This window comes from Oncorhynchus nerka, linkage group LG24 (assembly GCF_034236695.1).
Source record: "Oncorhynchus nerka isolate Pitt River linkage group LG24, Oner_Uvic_2.0, whole genome shotgun sequence".
Taxonomy (NCBI): Eukaryota; Metazoa; Chordata; class Actinopteri; order Salmoniformes; family Salmonidae; genus Oncorhynchus; species Oncorhynchus nerka.
The window spans coordinates 92,780,776-92,794,566 of record NC_088419.1 but is presented as its reverse complement, the minus strand read 5'-3'; the positions used below and the strand labels follow the sequence as shown (position 1 = coordinate 92,794,566).

General features: G+C 45.4%; 1 protein-coding gene across 1 annotated transcript in view; it reads left to right on the top strand.

Moving 5' to 3' along the window:
- hs2st1b (heparan sulfate 2-O-sulfotransferase 1b) overlaps positions 1-10,337 on the top strand; it is a 90,693-nt gene extending 80,356 nt beyond the window's left edge. Inside the window, exons 3-7 of the mRNA XM_065009448.1 lie at positions 1,421-1,506; positions 6,350-6,488; positions 6,623-6,720; positions 7,385-7,542; positions 9,914-10,337. Coding sequence (XP_064865520.1) covers positions 1,421-1,506; positions 6,350-6,488; positions 6,623-6,720; positions 7,385-7,542; positions 9,914-10,140 — 708 coding nt within the window. The 3' untranslated portion in view covers positions 10,141-10,337. The remainder of the gene's footprint in view (positions 1-1,420; positions 1,507-6,349; positions 6,489-6,622; positions 6,721-7,384; positions 7,543-9,913) is intronic.
- The last annotated feature ends 3,454 nt before the right edge of the window (positions 10,338-13,791 follow it).

Genomic DNA, 13,791 nt, shown 5'->3' with positions numbered 1-13,791 from the left:
GTGTCTTCCACAGCCCTGACGTGTTTAGTCTGGTCTGGCTGTGTCTTCCACAGCCCTGACGTGTTTAGTCTGGTCTGGCTGTGTCTTCCACAGCCCTGACGTGTTTAGTCTGGTCTGGCTGTGTCTTCCACAGCCCTGACGTGTTTAGTCTGGTCTGGCTGTGTCTTCCACAGCCCTGACGTGTTTAGTCTGGTCTGGCTGTGTCCTCCACAGTGTTTAGTCTGGTCTGGCTGTGTCCTCCACAGTGTTTAGTCTGGTCTGGCTGTGTCCTCCACAGTGTTTAGTCTGGTCTGGCTGTGTCCTCCACAGTGTTTAGTCTGGTCTGGCTGTGTCCTCCACAGTGTTTAGTCTGGTCTGGCTGTGTCCTCCACAGTGTTTAGTCTGGTCTGGCTGTGTCCTCCACAGTGTTTAGTCTGGTCTGGCTGTGTCCTCCACAGCCCTGACGTGTTTAGTCTGGTCTGGCTGTGTCTTCCACAGTGTTTAGTCTGGTCTGGCTGTGTCCTCCACAGTGTTTAGTCTGGTCTGGCTGTGTCCTCCACAGTGTTTAGTCTGGTCTGGCTGTGTCCTCCACAGTGTTTAGTCTGGTCTGGCTGTGTCCTCCACAGCCCTGACGTGTTTAGTCTGGTCTGGCTGTGTCCTCCACAGCCCTGACTCCACAGCCCTGGCGTGTTTAGTCTGGCTGTGTGCATTTGTATTCCTGACTGTCACTGCGACTCCTGTTGAGAACATGGAGAACGAGCAGAAGGAATGCCTGGGAGCCTCTGGCTAGAGCCGTGATGGTGTTAGTTCAGTCCTCTGCTCTGCCAAGGTAATAACCTGTCTGTTGTCACAGCAGTCTCTTCCCTGTGCAGACGATACGACACGGGTGGGGAGAATCTGAGCATTGTTAAATGTCACCTAGATAGATGAGAGAAACTCGTAGCCACAAGGGACTGTAGTGTGGATTGCACATAAATCCAATTCGATCTTTGATGTTCTTTTTAAACGTATCTGTTTGGATAAGAGTGTTAGCCCAAAATAAGAAATAGGAAAATGGGAACGTTAAGAAAACCTTTCAGTTTGAAGAAGATGATGTTAATGGGGACAGGAAGGAAGTTGTTTTATTATTTATTTTTATTTTTTATTAACCTTTTTATTTAACTCGGCAAGTCAGTTAAGAACAAATTCTTATTCACAATGACGGCCTAGGAACAGTGGGTTAACTGCCTTGTTCAGGGGGCAGAACGACAGATTTTCACCTTGTCAGCTCGGGGGTTTCAATCGTACAACCTTTTCAGTTAAAAGTCCCAATGCTCCAAACCACTAGGCCACCCTGCCACTCTAATGTACTTGTCCTCGTGTCTGTGTCAGACACGCATAGACGACATGGATAACAAACTAATCAGCTTGTGTGATTAGGACTGTTGATTTGTGCTTCCAGGTGCGCTTTGTCCGTAACGTGACGTCCTGGAGAGCGATGAAGCCTGGGTTCTACCACGGACATGTGGCTTTCCTCGACTTCTCCAAGTAAAACTCTCCACAACATTCTTTACTTTAAACCATATCCAGATGAGTAACAAACACATTTTATATGACACATGAAGAAGGTCTTGACTTGGTGCTTTTATTCATTTATTTACTGATGTAGATTTTTTTTTTTACTCCTCTCATCGCTTGTATACTTCTCCTACTGTGGGATTCATCTTTGCTCTTCATTTTCTCAAAACGGCTGCTGCCACCATGTGGCTGAAAGTGGAACTTGTCCTGTATTTGTGAAATGCATTGGACGTGACTCAAAAGCTCCAAAGATGTTCAGCTATTCTTTTAGCAGTTCACTTCTGTTGTCATTAGACGTTCCCCTAACTGTTGTCATTAGACGTTCCCCTAACTGTTGTCATTAGACGTTCCCCTAACTGTTGTCATTAGGCGTTCCCCTAACTGTTGTCATTAGACGTTCCCCTAACTGTTGTCATTAGACGTTCCCCTAACTGTTGTCATTAGGCGTTCCCCTAACTGTTGTCATTGGGCGTTCCCCTAACTGTTGTCATTGGGCGTTCCCCTAACTGTTGTCATTGGGCGTTCCCCTAACTGTTGTCATTGGGCGTTCCCCTAACTGTTGTCATTGGGCGTTCCCCTAACTGTTGTCATTGGGCGTTCCCCTAACTGTTGTCATTGGGCGTTCCCCTAACTGTTGTCATTGGGCGTTCCCCTAACTGTTGTCATTGGGCGTTCCCCTAACTGTTGTCATTGGGCGTTCCCCTAACTGTTGTCATTGGGCGTTCCCCTAACTGTTGTCATTGGGCGTTCCCCTAACTGTTGTCATTGGGCGTTCCCCTAACTGTTGTCATTGGGCGTTCCCCTAACTGTTGTCATTGGGCGTTCCCCTAACTGTTGTCATTGGGCGTTCCCTAACTGTTGTCATTGGGCGTTCCCTAACTGTTGTCATTGGGCGTTCCCTAACTGTTGTCATTGGGCGTTCCCTAACTGTTGTCATTGGGCGTTCCCCTAACTGTTGTCATTGGGCGTTCCCTAACTGTTGTCATTGGGCGTTCCCTAACTGTTGTCATTGGGCGTTCCCTAACTGTTGTCATTGGGCGTTCCCTAACTGTTGTCATTGGGCGTTCCCTAACTGTTGTCATTGGGCGTTCCCTAACTGTTGTCATTGGGCGTTCCCTAACTGTTGTCATTGGGCGTTCCCCTAACTGTTGTCATTGGGCGTTCCCTAACTGTTGTCATTGGGCGTTCCCTAACTGTTGTCATTGGGCGTTCCCTAACTGTTGTCATTGGGCGTTCCCCTAACTGTTGTCATTGGGCGTTCCCCTAACTGTTGTCATTGGGCGTTCCCCTAACTGTTGTCATTGGGCGTTCCCCTAACTGTTGTCATTGGGCGTTCCCCTAACTGTTGTCATTGGGCGTTCCCCTAACTGTTGTCATTGGGCGTTCCCCTAACTGTTGTCATTGGGCGTTCCCTAACTGTTGTCATTGGGCGTTCCCCTAACTGTTGTCATTGGGCGTTCCCCTAACTGTTGTCATTGGGCGTTCCCTAACTGTTGTCACTGTTGTCATTGGGCGTTCCCTAACTGTTGTCATTGGGCGTTCCCTAACTGTTGTCATTGGGCGTTCCCCTAACTGTTGTCATTGGGCGTTCCCTAACTGTTGTCATTGGGCGTTCCCTAACTGTTGTCATTGGGCGTTCCCTAACTGTTGTCATTGGGCGTTCCCCTAACTGTTGTCATTGGGCGTTCCCCTAACTGTTGTCATTGGGCGTTCCCCTAACTGTTGTCATTGGGCGTTCCCCTAACTGTTGTCATTGGGCGTTCCCCTAACTGTTGTCATTGGGCGTTCCCCTAACTGTTGTCATTAGGCGTTCCCCTAACTATTGGGATTAGGTGTTCCCCTAACTATTGGGATTAGGGACAGGTACACCACTGTTCAAACGTTTGGGGTCACTTAGGAATGTCCTTGTTTTGTCTAGTTAAAATAACATCAAATTAATAAACTTGTATTAGCTAACACAACGTGCCATTGGAACACAGGAGTGATGGTTGCTGATAATGGGCCTCTGGACGCCTATGTAGATATTCCCTAAAAATCAGCCATTTGCAGCGACAATAGTCATTTACAACATTAACAATGTCTACGCTGTATTTCTGATCAATTTTATGTTGTTTTAATGGACAATTTTTTTTTGACATTTTTAAGTAACCCCAAACTTTTGAACTGTGGTGTTTAGTCCTAACTGTTGTGATTAGGTACAACGCATTCGGAAGGTATTTCCACATTTTGTTAGCCTTATTCTAACATTTATCAAATAAAATCCTCATCCGTCTACACGCATTACCCCACAATGACAAAGCGAAAACAGGTTTTTAGAATGTTTTGCAGTTATAAAATATAAACAGACCTTATTTACAGAGTGGCCTTGATCAGAGAGGTGACCAAGAACCCGATGGTCACTCTGACAGAGTTCCTCTGTGGGGATGGGAGAACCTTCCAGAAGGACAACCATCTCTGCAGCACTCCACCAATCAGGCCTTTATGGTAGAGTGGCCAGACGGAAGCAGCTACTCAGTAAAAGGCGCATGACAGCCCACTTGGAGTTTGCCGAAGGTCACCTAAAGACTCTCAGACCATGAGAGACAAGATTCTCTGGTCTGATGAAACCAAGATTGAACTCTTTGGCCTGAATGCCAAGCGTCACGCCTGGAGGAAACCTGGCACCATCCCTACGGTGAAGCATGGTGGTGGCAGCATCATGTTTTGGGGATGTTTTTCAGCAGCAGGGACTGGGAGACTAGTCAGGATCGTGGGAAAGATGAACAGAGCAAAATACAGAGAGATCCTTGATGAAAACCTGCTCCAGAGCACTCAGGACCACAGACTGGGGGCGAAGATTCACCTTCTAACAGAACAACGACCCTAAGCACACAGCCAAGACGATGCAGGAGTGGCTTCAGGACAAGTCTCTGAATATCCTTGAGTGGCCCAGCCAGAGCCCGGACTTGAACCTGATTGAACATCTCTGGAGAAAACAGCTGTGCAGCGACATTCCTCATCCAACCTGACAGAGCTTGAGAGGATCTGCAGAGAAGAATGGGAGAAACTCCCCAAATACAGGTGTGCCAAGCTTGTAGCGTCATACCCAATAAGACTCCAGGCTGTAATCGCTGCCAAAGGTGCTTCAACAAAGTACTGAGTACAGGGTCTGAATACTTATGTAAATGTCATATTTCAGTTTTTACTTTTAATACATTTTCAAACATTTCATTTGCTTTGTCATTATGGAGTATTGTGTGTAGATTGATGAGGGGGAAAAAACGATTTAATCATTTTTAGAATAAGGCTGTAACGTAACAAAATGAGGGAAAGGTGTAGGGATCTTATTACTTTCCGAATGCACTGTATATTCAGGTATATTCCTAACTTGTGATTAGGTACAGGTATATTCCTAACTATTGTGATTAGGTACAGGTATATTCCTAACTTGTGATTAGGTACAGGTATATTCCTAACTATTGTGATTAGGTACAGGTATATTCCTAACTATTGTGATTAGGTACAGGTATATTCCTAACTATTGTGATTAGGTGCAGGTATATTCCTAACTTGTAATTAGGTACAGGTATATTCCTAACTTGTAATTAGGTACAGGTATATTCCTAACTTGTAATTAGGTACAGGTATATTCCTAACTTGTAATTAGGTACAGGTATATTCCTAACTTGTAATTAGGTACAGGTATATTCCTAACTTGTGATTAGGTACAGGTATATTCCTAACTTGAGATTAGGTACAGGTATATTCCTAACTTGAGATTAGGTACAGGTATATTCCTAACTTGTGATTAGGTACAGGTATATTCCTAACTTGTAATTAGGTACAGGTATATTCCTAACTTGTAATTAGGTACAGGTATATTCCTAACTTGTGATTAGGTACAGGTATATTCCTAACTTGTGATTAGGTATAGGTATATTCCTAACTTGTGATTAGGTACAGGTATATTCCTAACTTGTGATTAGGTACAGGTATTCTCCTAACTATTGTGATTAGGTACAGGTATTCTCCTAACTATTGTGGTTAGGTACAGGTATTCTCCTAACTATTGTGGTTAGGTACAGGTATTCTCCTAACTATTGTGATTAGGTACAGGTATTCTCCTAACTATTGTGATTAGGTACAGGTATTCTCCTAACTATTGTGACTAGGTACAGGTGTTCTCCTAACTACTGTGATTAGGTACAGGTGTTCTCCTAACTATTGTGATTAGGTACAGGTGTTCTCCTAACTTGTGATTAGGTACAGGTATTCTCCTAACTTGTGGTTAGGTACAGGTATTCTCCTAACTATTGTGGTTAGGTACAGGTATATTCCTAACTTGTGATTAGGTACAGGTATATTCCTAACTTGTGATTAGGTACAGGTATATTCCTAACTTGTGATTAGGTACAGGTATATTCCTAACTATTGTGGTTAGGTACAGGTATTCTCCTAACTATTGTGGTTAGGTACAGGTATTCTCCTAACTATTGTGATTAGGTACAGGTATATTCCTAACTTGTGATTAGGTACAGGTATTCTCCTAACTATTGTGATTAGGTACAGGTATTCTCCTAACTATTGTGATTAGGTACAGGTATTCTCCTAACTATTGTGATTAGGTACAGGTATTCTCCTAACTTGTGATTAGGTACAGGTATTCTCCTAACTTGTGATTAGGTACAGGTATTCTCCTAACTTGTGATTAGGTACAGGTATTCTCCTAACTTGTGATTAGGTACAGGTATTCTCCTAACTTGTGATTAGGTACAGGTATTCTCCTAACTTGTGGTTAGGTACAGGTATACTCTAACTATTTTCCCTCTGATAGGTATGGGGTGAGAGGTAAACCCGTTTACATCAACGTGGTCCGGGACCCCATCCAACGCCTCGTATCATACTACTACTTCCTGAGGTTTGGAGATGACTACAGGCCTGGCCTTCGACGGAGAAAACAAGGTGACAAAAAGGTATTGTTGTATACATATACAAATAGTTACACAGTAACATACTGGTTTTCAATTGTGTTTTAAAATGTCTTATCGCCCTAGTGAGTGTATATGAAGCTCTATTTCTGGTGTGTGTTTGTGTGTGTGTGTGTTAGACCTTTGATGAGTGTGTGTCAGCAGGTGGTTCTGACTGTGCCTCTGAGAAGCTTTGGCTCCAGATCCCGTTCTTCTGCGGACACTACTCAGAGTGCTGGTGGGTACCAACATGGCTGCCAGTGGTGGGTGGGAGCCAACATGGCTGCCAGTGGTGGGTGGGAGCCAACATGGCTGCCAGTGTTGGGTGGGAGCCAACATGGCTGCCAGTGGTGGGTGGGTGCCAACATGGCTGCCAGTGGTGGGTGGGAGCCAACATGGCTGCCAGTGGTGGGTGGGTACCAACATGGCTGCCAGTGGTGGGTGGGAGCCAACATGGCTGCCAGTGGTGGGTGGGAGCCAACATGGCTGCCAGTGGTGGGTGGGAGCCAACATGGCTGCCAGTGGTGGGTGGGAGCCAACATGGCTGCCAGTGGTGGGTGGGAGCCAACATGGCTGCCAGTGGTGGGTGGGAGCCAACATGGCTGCCAGTGCTGGGTGGGAGCCAACATGGCTGCCAGTGCTGGGTGGGAGCCAACATGGCTGCCAGCGCTGGGTGGGAGCCAACATGGCTGCCAGCGCTGACCCACTTATCCCCATTGCACCGGCTGGGGCCTAGGGGACTTTGGTCAATGTGTTAGTAATCAGAACACATTGATAACGTAATAATTAAGTCATTTGTTGTCGTTAAACAGTGTGTAAACCACAGATATATCTTATTAAATGAGTTTTCTATATGTAATTACCATGGTGTGAACTGTATGTTGTGTGTATGTGTACTATAGGAATGTAGGCAGCAGGTGGGCCCTGGATCAGGCCAAGTATAACCTGCTGAATGAATATCTACTAGTCGGGGTGACAGAGGAGCTGGAGGACTTTATCATGATGCTGGAGGCAGCCCTGCCCCGCTTCTTCAAGGGTGCCACAGGCCTCTACAAAACAGGTACTGTACTGGCACATCATGTATCCTGGTTCCTCTCACTTAGCATCAGCAGATAAAACCCTGTCAGTGTTCTAGCCTTGTCTCTTTGGCGCCATGTCCTTCTGACCGACCCTGGTCTGCAGCCCACTCTGCTCTTTTCCTGGTAACAGCATTTAGTACACTTGGGCAGAATAACCTACTATATTTAGGGCACTTGGGCAGAATAACCTACTATATTTAGGGCACTTGGGCAGAATAACCTACTATATTTAGGGCACTTGGGCAGAATAACCTACTATATTTAGGGCACTTGGGCAGAATAACCTACTATATTTAGGGCACTTGGGCAGAATAACCTACTATATTTAGGGCACTTGGGCAGAATAACCTACTATATTTAGGGCACTTGGGCAGAATAACCTGCTATATTTAGGGCACTTGGGCAGAATAACCTGCTATATTTAGGGCACTTGGGCAGAATAACCTGCTATATTTAGGGCACTTGGGCAGAATAACCTACTATATTTAGGGCACTTGGGCAGAATAAACTACTATATTTAGGGCACTTGGGCAGAATAACCTACTATATTTAGGGCACTTGGGCAGAATAACCTGCTATATTTAGGGCACTTGGGCAGACCAAGTGAAGGAGTAGCCTGTTGGATAGATACAGTGGTTGCTCCACTAAAAGTTTTTGCAATTATGCTGCGGTACTTAGAGGTAATTTGTGGTTTAGTACGGTACCCTGCATCACCACTTCATTGCTTCAGACCACCACAAGGGGGAGGTAGAGTACTGATTATGCTTTTGGGTCATTTACATTACATTTACATTTAAGTCATTTAGCAGACGCTCTTATCCAGAGCGACTTACAAATTGGTGCATCCACCTTATGACATCCAGTGGAACAGCCACTTTACAATAGTGCATCTAAATCTTTTAAGGGGGTGAGAAGGATTACTTTATCCTATCCTAGGTATTCCTTAAAGAGGTGGGGTTTCAGGTGTCTCCGGAAGGTGGTGATTGACTCCGCTGTCCTGGCGTCGTGAGGGAGTTTGTTCCACCATTGGGGGGCCAGAGCAGCGAACAGTTTTGACTGGGCTGAGCGGGAACTGTACTTCCTCAGTGGTAGGGAGGCGAGCAGGCCAGAGGTGGATGAACGCAGTGCCCTTGTTTGGGTGTAGGGCCTGATCAGAGCCTGGAGGTACTGAGGTGCCGTTCCCCTCACAGCTCCGTAGGCAAGCACCATGGTCCTACTGTGTCTCTAACTGACAATGAATGGGTGGCATAAACCTCAATAGAAACTGATAATTGTGCACGACTTCAGTATTACTTAATAAATAAATACATTTTATTTTGTTAGGATTGTTTTGCTCTTACTGTAGTACTGTAGGCCACTCCCGACCAGTCACGTTGTACAGCGCCTAAGACACTGCAGCGATCTAAGACGCTGCATAGCAGTACAAGCTGTGTTGCTACAGATGCTGGTTCAATACCCGTGCTGCCCTCAACTGGGAGACCCATGAGATGACTAGGTTTTTGTGTGTGTTTTTTTCTCGCTTTAAAAACAGAAATAAATAAAACTTTATTTACAAATGAGTAACAATATCTCACCCCATGTTCAAGAATGGCCTATTTCTCGCTCATTTTACAGTGTTTGAAAACGAAATCATCTCCAAAATATTATTTTTTTTATTAGCAGGACAATATATATTGGTCATGGCTCAGGAGTGACGCACAATGGGACTGCCTTGCAGTTCTCCAGCTGTATCCACTGAAAGCGTGCGAGGTTCAAGGCACGAGGGCAGAGGGCACAGGATGGGCCGCAGAGCCACGCACAGAAGACAGACCGAGGAGGAGGGTGGACTCCCACCCTGCCATACTGGGTAGCACAGAGCAACACTTTAAGGGGCGTTGCACTAATAATGGGGCTGACTAGGGAAACATTCCGGCTGTTCAACAGGTAGCTGGACAGTAGACTTGCCAAGATGGAGGGTAGTGGGAGAATTCTATCGTCAAATGTATTTCTAAGTTAGGTTCTAAGTTGTTGTTGTTTATCACATCTGAACGTGATTGGGAGTCCCATAGGGAGGCGAACAATTGGCCCAGCGTTTCTCTCTCTCTAAAAACAGAAAATGTTTTGGCCTTTATTTACTTTTTTAAAAAGCAAGTCAGCGATTTTGTAATCTGAATAATCTCCAAATATCGTTATGTATTGTCAAGTTGATGGCACAGTCATATAGCCGGCACCTATATAAAGCTGAGTGACTCCCTCATTCATTGCTTTGAATCAAAATAAACAAGTACTGTGCGGCTGCAATACGCTGCAACTTTTAAAGGACGAACCACTGTAGACCCTAACCGATCCTCTCCTGTTCCCGTGTGCTCCCAGGTAAGAAGTCCCACCTGCGTAAGACCACAGAGAAGAAGCCACCCACCAAGGAGTCCATCGCCAAGCTGCAGCAGTCCGACATTTGGAAGATGGAGAACGAGTTCTACGAGTTTGCCCAGGAGCAGTTCCAGTTTGTCAGAGCCCACGCCGTCCGGGAGAAGGACGGGGAACTCTACCTGCTGGCACAGAACTTCTTCTATGAGAAAATCTACCCCAAAGTGAACTAGGGTGGAACTGGGTTAACATCAGGCCAGGTGGATGGTGATGAGGTCTGGGTTAACATCAGGCCAGGGGGATGTTGATGAGGTCTGTGTTATCAGGCCAGGGGGATGTTGATGAGGTCTGTGTTATCAGGCCAGGGGGATGTTGATGTGTTGAGGTCTGGGTTAACATCAGGCCAGGGGGGATGTTGATGAGGTCTGTGTTATCAGGCCAGGGGATGTTGATGAGGTCTGTGTTATCAGGCCAGGGGGATGTTGATGTGTTGATGAGGTCTGTGTTAACATCAGGCCAGGGGGGATGTTGATGAGGTCTGGGTTAACATCAGGCCAGGGGGGATGTTGATGAGGTCTGTGTTATCAGGCCAGGGGGATGTTGATGTGTTGATGAGGTCTGGGTTAACATCAGGCCAGGGGGGATGTTGATGTGTTGAAGAGGTCTGGGTTAACATCAGACCAGGGGGTGTAGAGGTCTGGGTCAACATCAGGCCAGGGGGATGTAGATGTGTTGATGAGGTCTGGGTTAACATCAGGCCAGGGGGATGTTGATGAGGTCTGGGTTAACATCAGGCCAGGGGATGTTGATGAGGTCATCAGGCCAGGGGGATGTTGATGTGTTGAAGAGGTCTGGGTTAACATCAGACCAGGGGGGTGTAGAGGTCTGGGTCAACATCAGGCCAGGGGGATGTAGATGTGTTGATGAGGTCTGGGTTAACATCAGGCCAGGGGGGATGTTGAAGAGGTCTGGGTTAACATCAGACCAGGGGGGGGGGATGCAGATGAGGTCTGGGTTAACATCAGACCAGGGGGGATGCAGATGAGGTCTGGGTTAACATCAGGCCAGGGCGATGTTGATGAGGTCATACACACTACTCTCTGTGCTAGTTCAGACTTCAGAGCCTGACCATTATTCACCCTGTTACACACGTTACAGAATGCCATAATAACAATGTGTCTGACGTGTGGATGGGGACCTACTGTGTAGCTGTACTGTGTCTGGGGGGGAAAGGGGATACTGTGCTGGTTTCATTGGTTCCTTGTTCTTCACTGTAGTTGTTGACTTCTACAAGGTATTTGAACAGGTCTCAAATCCAACATGGTGTCCTGTACTTCTCTGTAGCTGGCCACTTCTACAGGTTATTTAAGCCAGATCGAACATGGTGTCCTGTACTTCTCTGTAGCTGGCCACTTCTACAGGTTATTTAAGCCAGATCGAACATGGTGTCCTGTACTTCTCTGTAGCTGGCCACTTCTACAGGTTATTTAAGCCAGATCGAACATGGTGTCCTGTACTTCTCTGCAGCTGGCCACTTCTACAGGTTATTGAAGCCAGATCCAACATCTGACCAGGTCAGAGGTCAATAAGCCCCCCCCTCCACTGGGGACCTGCCTTGTGGTCTTCAGGCTCCAACTCAAAATGGCTGCCCAACCACATTTACATTTAAGTCATTTAGCAGACGCTCTTATCCAGAGCGACTTACACAACCACATCGGATGACGTCCAGCAAAAGATTTTTGTCTATTTTACGTTTCGTTTAAAAAAAAAAATTAAATCAAAACAACATATGAGAAGGTCAATTCAAAAGAAAACAGGAGTATGTCAGAAATTGGTACGTTTGATCTGTGGAACAAAACACAGTTTGCTGGCTCGTGCCAGAAGGCCAGTTTGCTGGCTCGTGCCAGAAGGCCAGTTTGCTGGCTCGTGCCAGAAGGACAGTTTGCTGGCTCGTGCCTAAGCTGGGTGGCTGTGAAAGGGAGGTACTGTACTAACAAGGAGGAAAGGGTGGCTTCAGCTCGGTGTGATGCTGAGTGGCTTCAGCTCGGTGTGATGCCGAGTGGCTTCAGCTCAGTGTGATGCTGCTAGCACTGTCAGTGGCTTCAGCTCGGTGTGATGCCGGGTGGCTTCAGCTCGGTGTGTTAAGGGCTGTTCATCTACATTGTGTGTGTACAGTCGTGGCCAAAAGTTGAGAATGACACACATGCATTTTCATTCTGCTGCCTCAGTTTGTATGATGGCAATTTGCATATACTCCAGAATGTTAAGAGTGATCAGATGAATTGCAAAGTCCCTCTTTGCCATGCAAATGAACTGAATCCCCCAAAAACATTTCCACTGCATTTCAGCCCTGCCAAAAAAGGACCAGCTGACATCAATCATGTCAGTGATTCTCTCGTTAACCTCTTACCTCTACCTGGGACGCTTGCGTCCCAACTAGAGCTCTGGAAATGCAAATGCACTACGCTAAATGCTAATAGTATTAATTAAAACTCAAAAGTTCATTAAAATACACATGCAGGGTATCAAATTAAAGCTACACTCGTTGTGAATCCAGGCAACAAGTCAGATTTTTAAAATGCTTTTCGGCGACAGCATGAGAAGCTATTATCTGATAGCATGCACCAATACACTACAACAGAAAAGCACAGCAGGGGACGTAAACAAAATAATTAGCATTTCGGCGTTACACAAACCGCACAATAAAATAGAAAACAGTCATTACCTTTCACCATCTTCTTTGTTGGCACTCCTAGATGTCCCATAAACACTATTGGGTCTTTATTTCGATTAAATCGGGCCATATAAAGCCAAGATATCGTTATATGTAGACTGTGTGATAAACGAAAAAAACAGCGATTTCACAACGTAACGTCCTTTTTTAAAATTCAAAAAGTAGACGATAAACTTTCACAAAACACTTCGAAATACGTTTGTAATGCTACTTTAGGTATTAGTAAATGTTAATAAGCGATAAAAATCATCCGTAGGCGATGTAGATATCATTAGCTGTCGTCTTGGAAAAAATTTCAGGAGAGAGCTCTTCCGGAATGATCTGGGCGGAATTAGTGAGCCGAATTAGATAAGACCGAGCATTCAACTCCCACAGCATCCCCATGTTGTCTAGAGTCTTGTGAATTGAATCATCTTTGATTCTTGGTTGAACCGAAACAGGGGCACCGCTTACCTCCGGTCTCCGCCCAGATCATTCCGGAAGAGCTCTCTCCTGAAATTTTTTCCAAGACGACAGCTAATGATATTTACATCGCCTACGGATGATTTTTATCGCTTATTAACGTTTACTAATACCTAAAGTAGCATTACAAACGTATTTCGAAGTGTTTTGTGAAAGTTTATCGTCTACTTTTGAATTTTAAAAATGACGTTACGTTGTGAAATCGCTGTTTTTTTCGTTTATCACACAGTCTACATATAACGATATCTTGGCTTTATATGGCCAGATTTAATCGAAATAAAGACCCAATAGTGTTTATGGGACATCTAGGAGTGCCAACAAAGAAGATGGTGAAAGGTAATGACTGTTTTCTATTTTATTGTGCGGTTTGTGTAACGCCGAAATGCGAATTATTTTGTTTACGTCCCCTGCTGTGCTTTTCTGTTGTAGTGTATTGGTGCATGCTATCAGATAATAGCTTCTCATGCTGTCGCCGAAAAGCATTTTAAAAATCTGACTTGTTGCCTGGATTCACAACGAGTGTAGCTTTAATTTGATACCCTGCATGTGTATTTTAATGAACTTTTGAGTTTTAACTAATACTATTAGCATTTAGCGTAGCGCATTTGCATTTCCAGAGCTCTAGTTGGGACGCAAGCGTCCCAAGTAGAGGCAAGAGGTTAACACAGGTGTGAGTGTTGACGAGGAC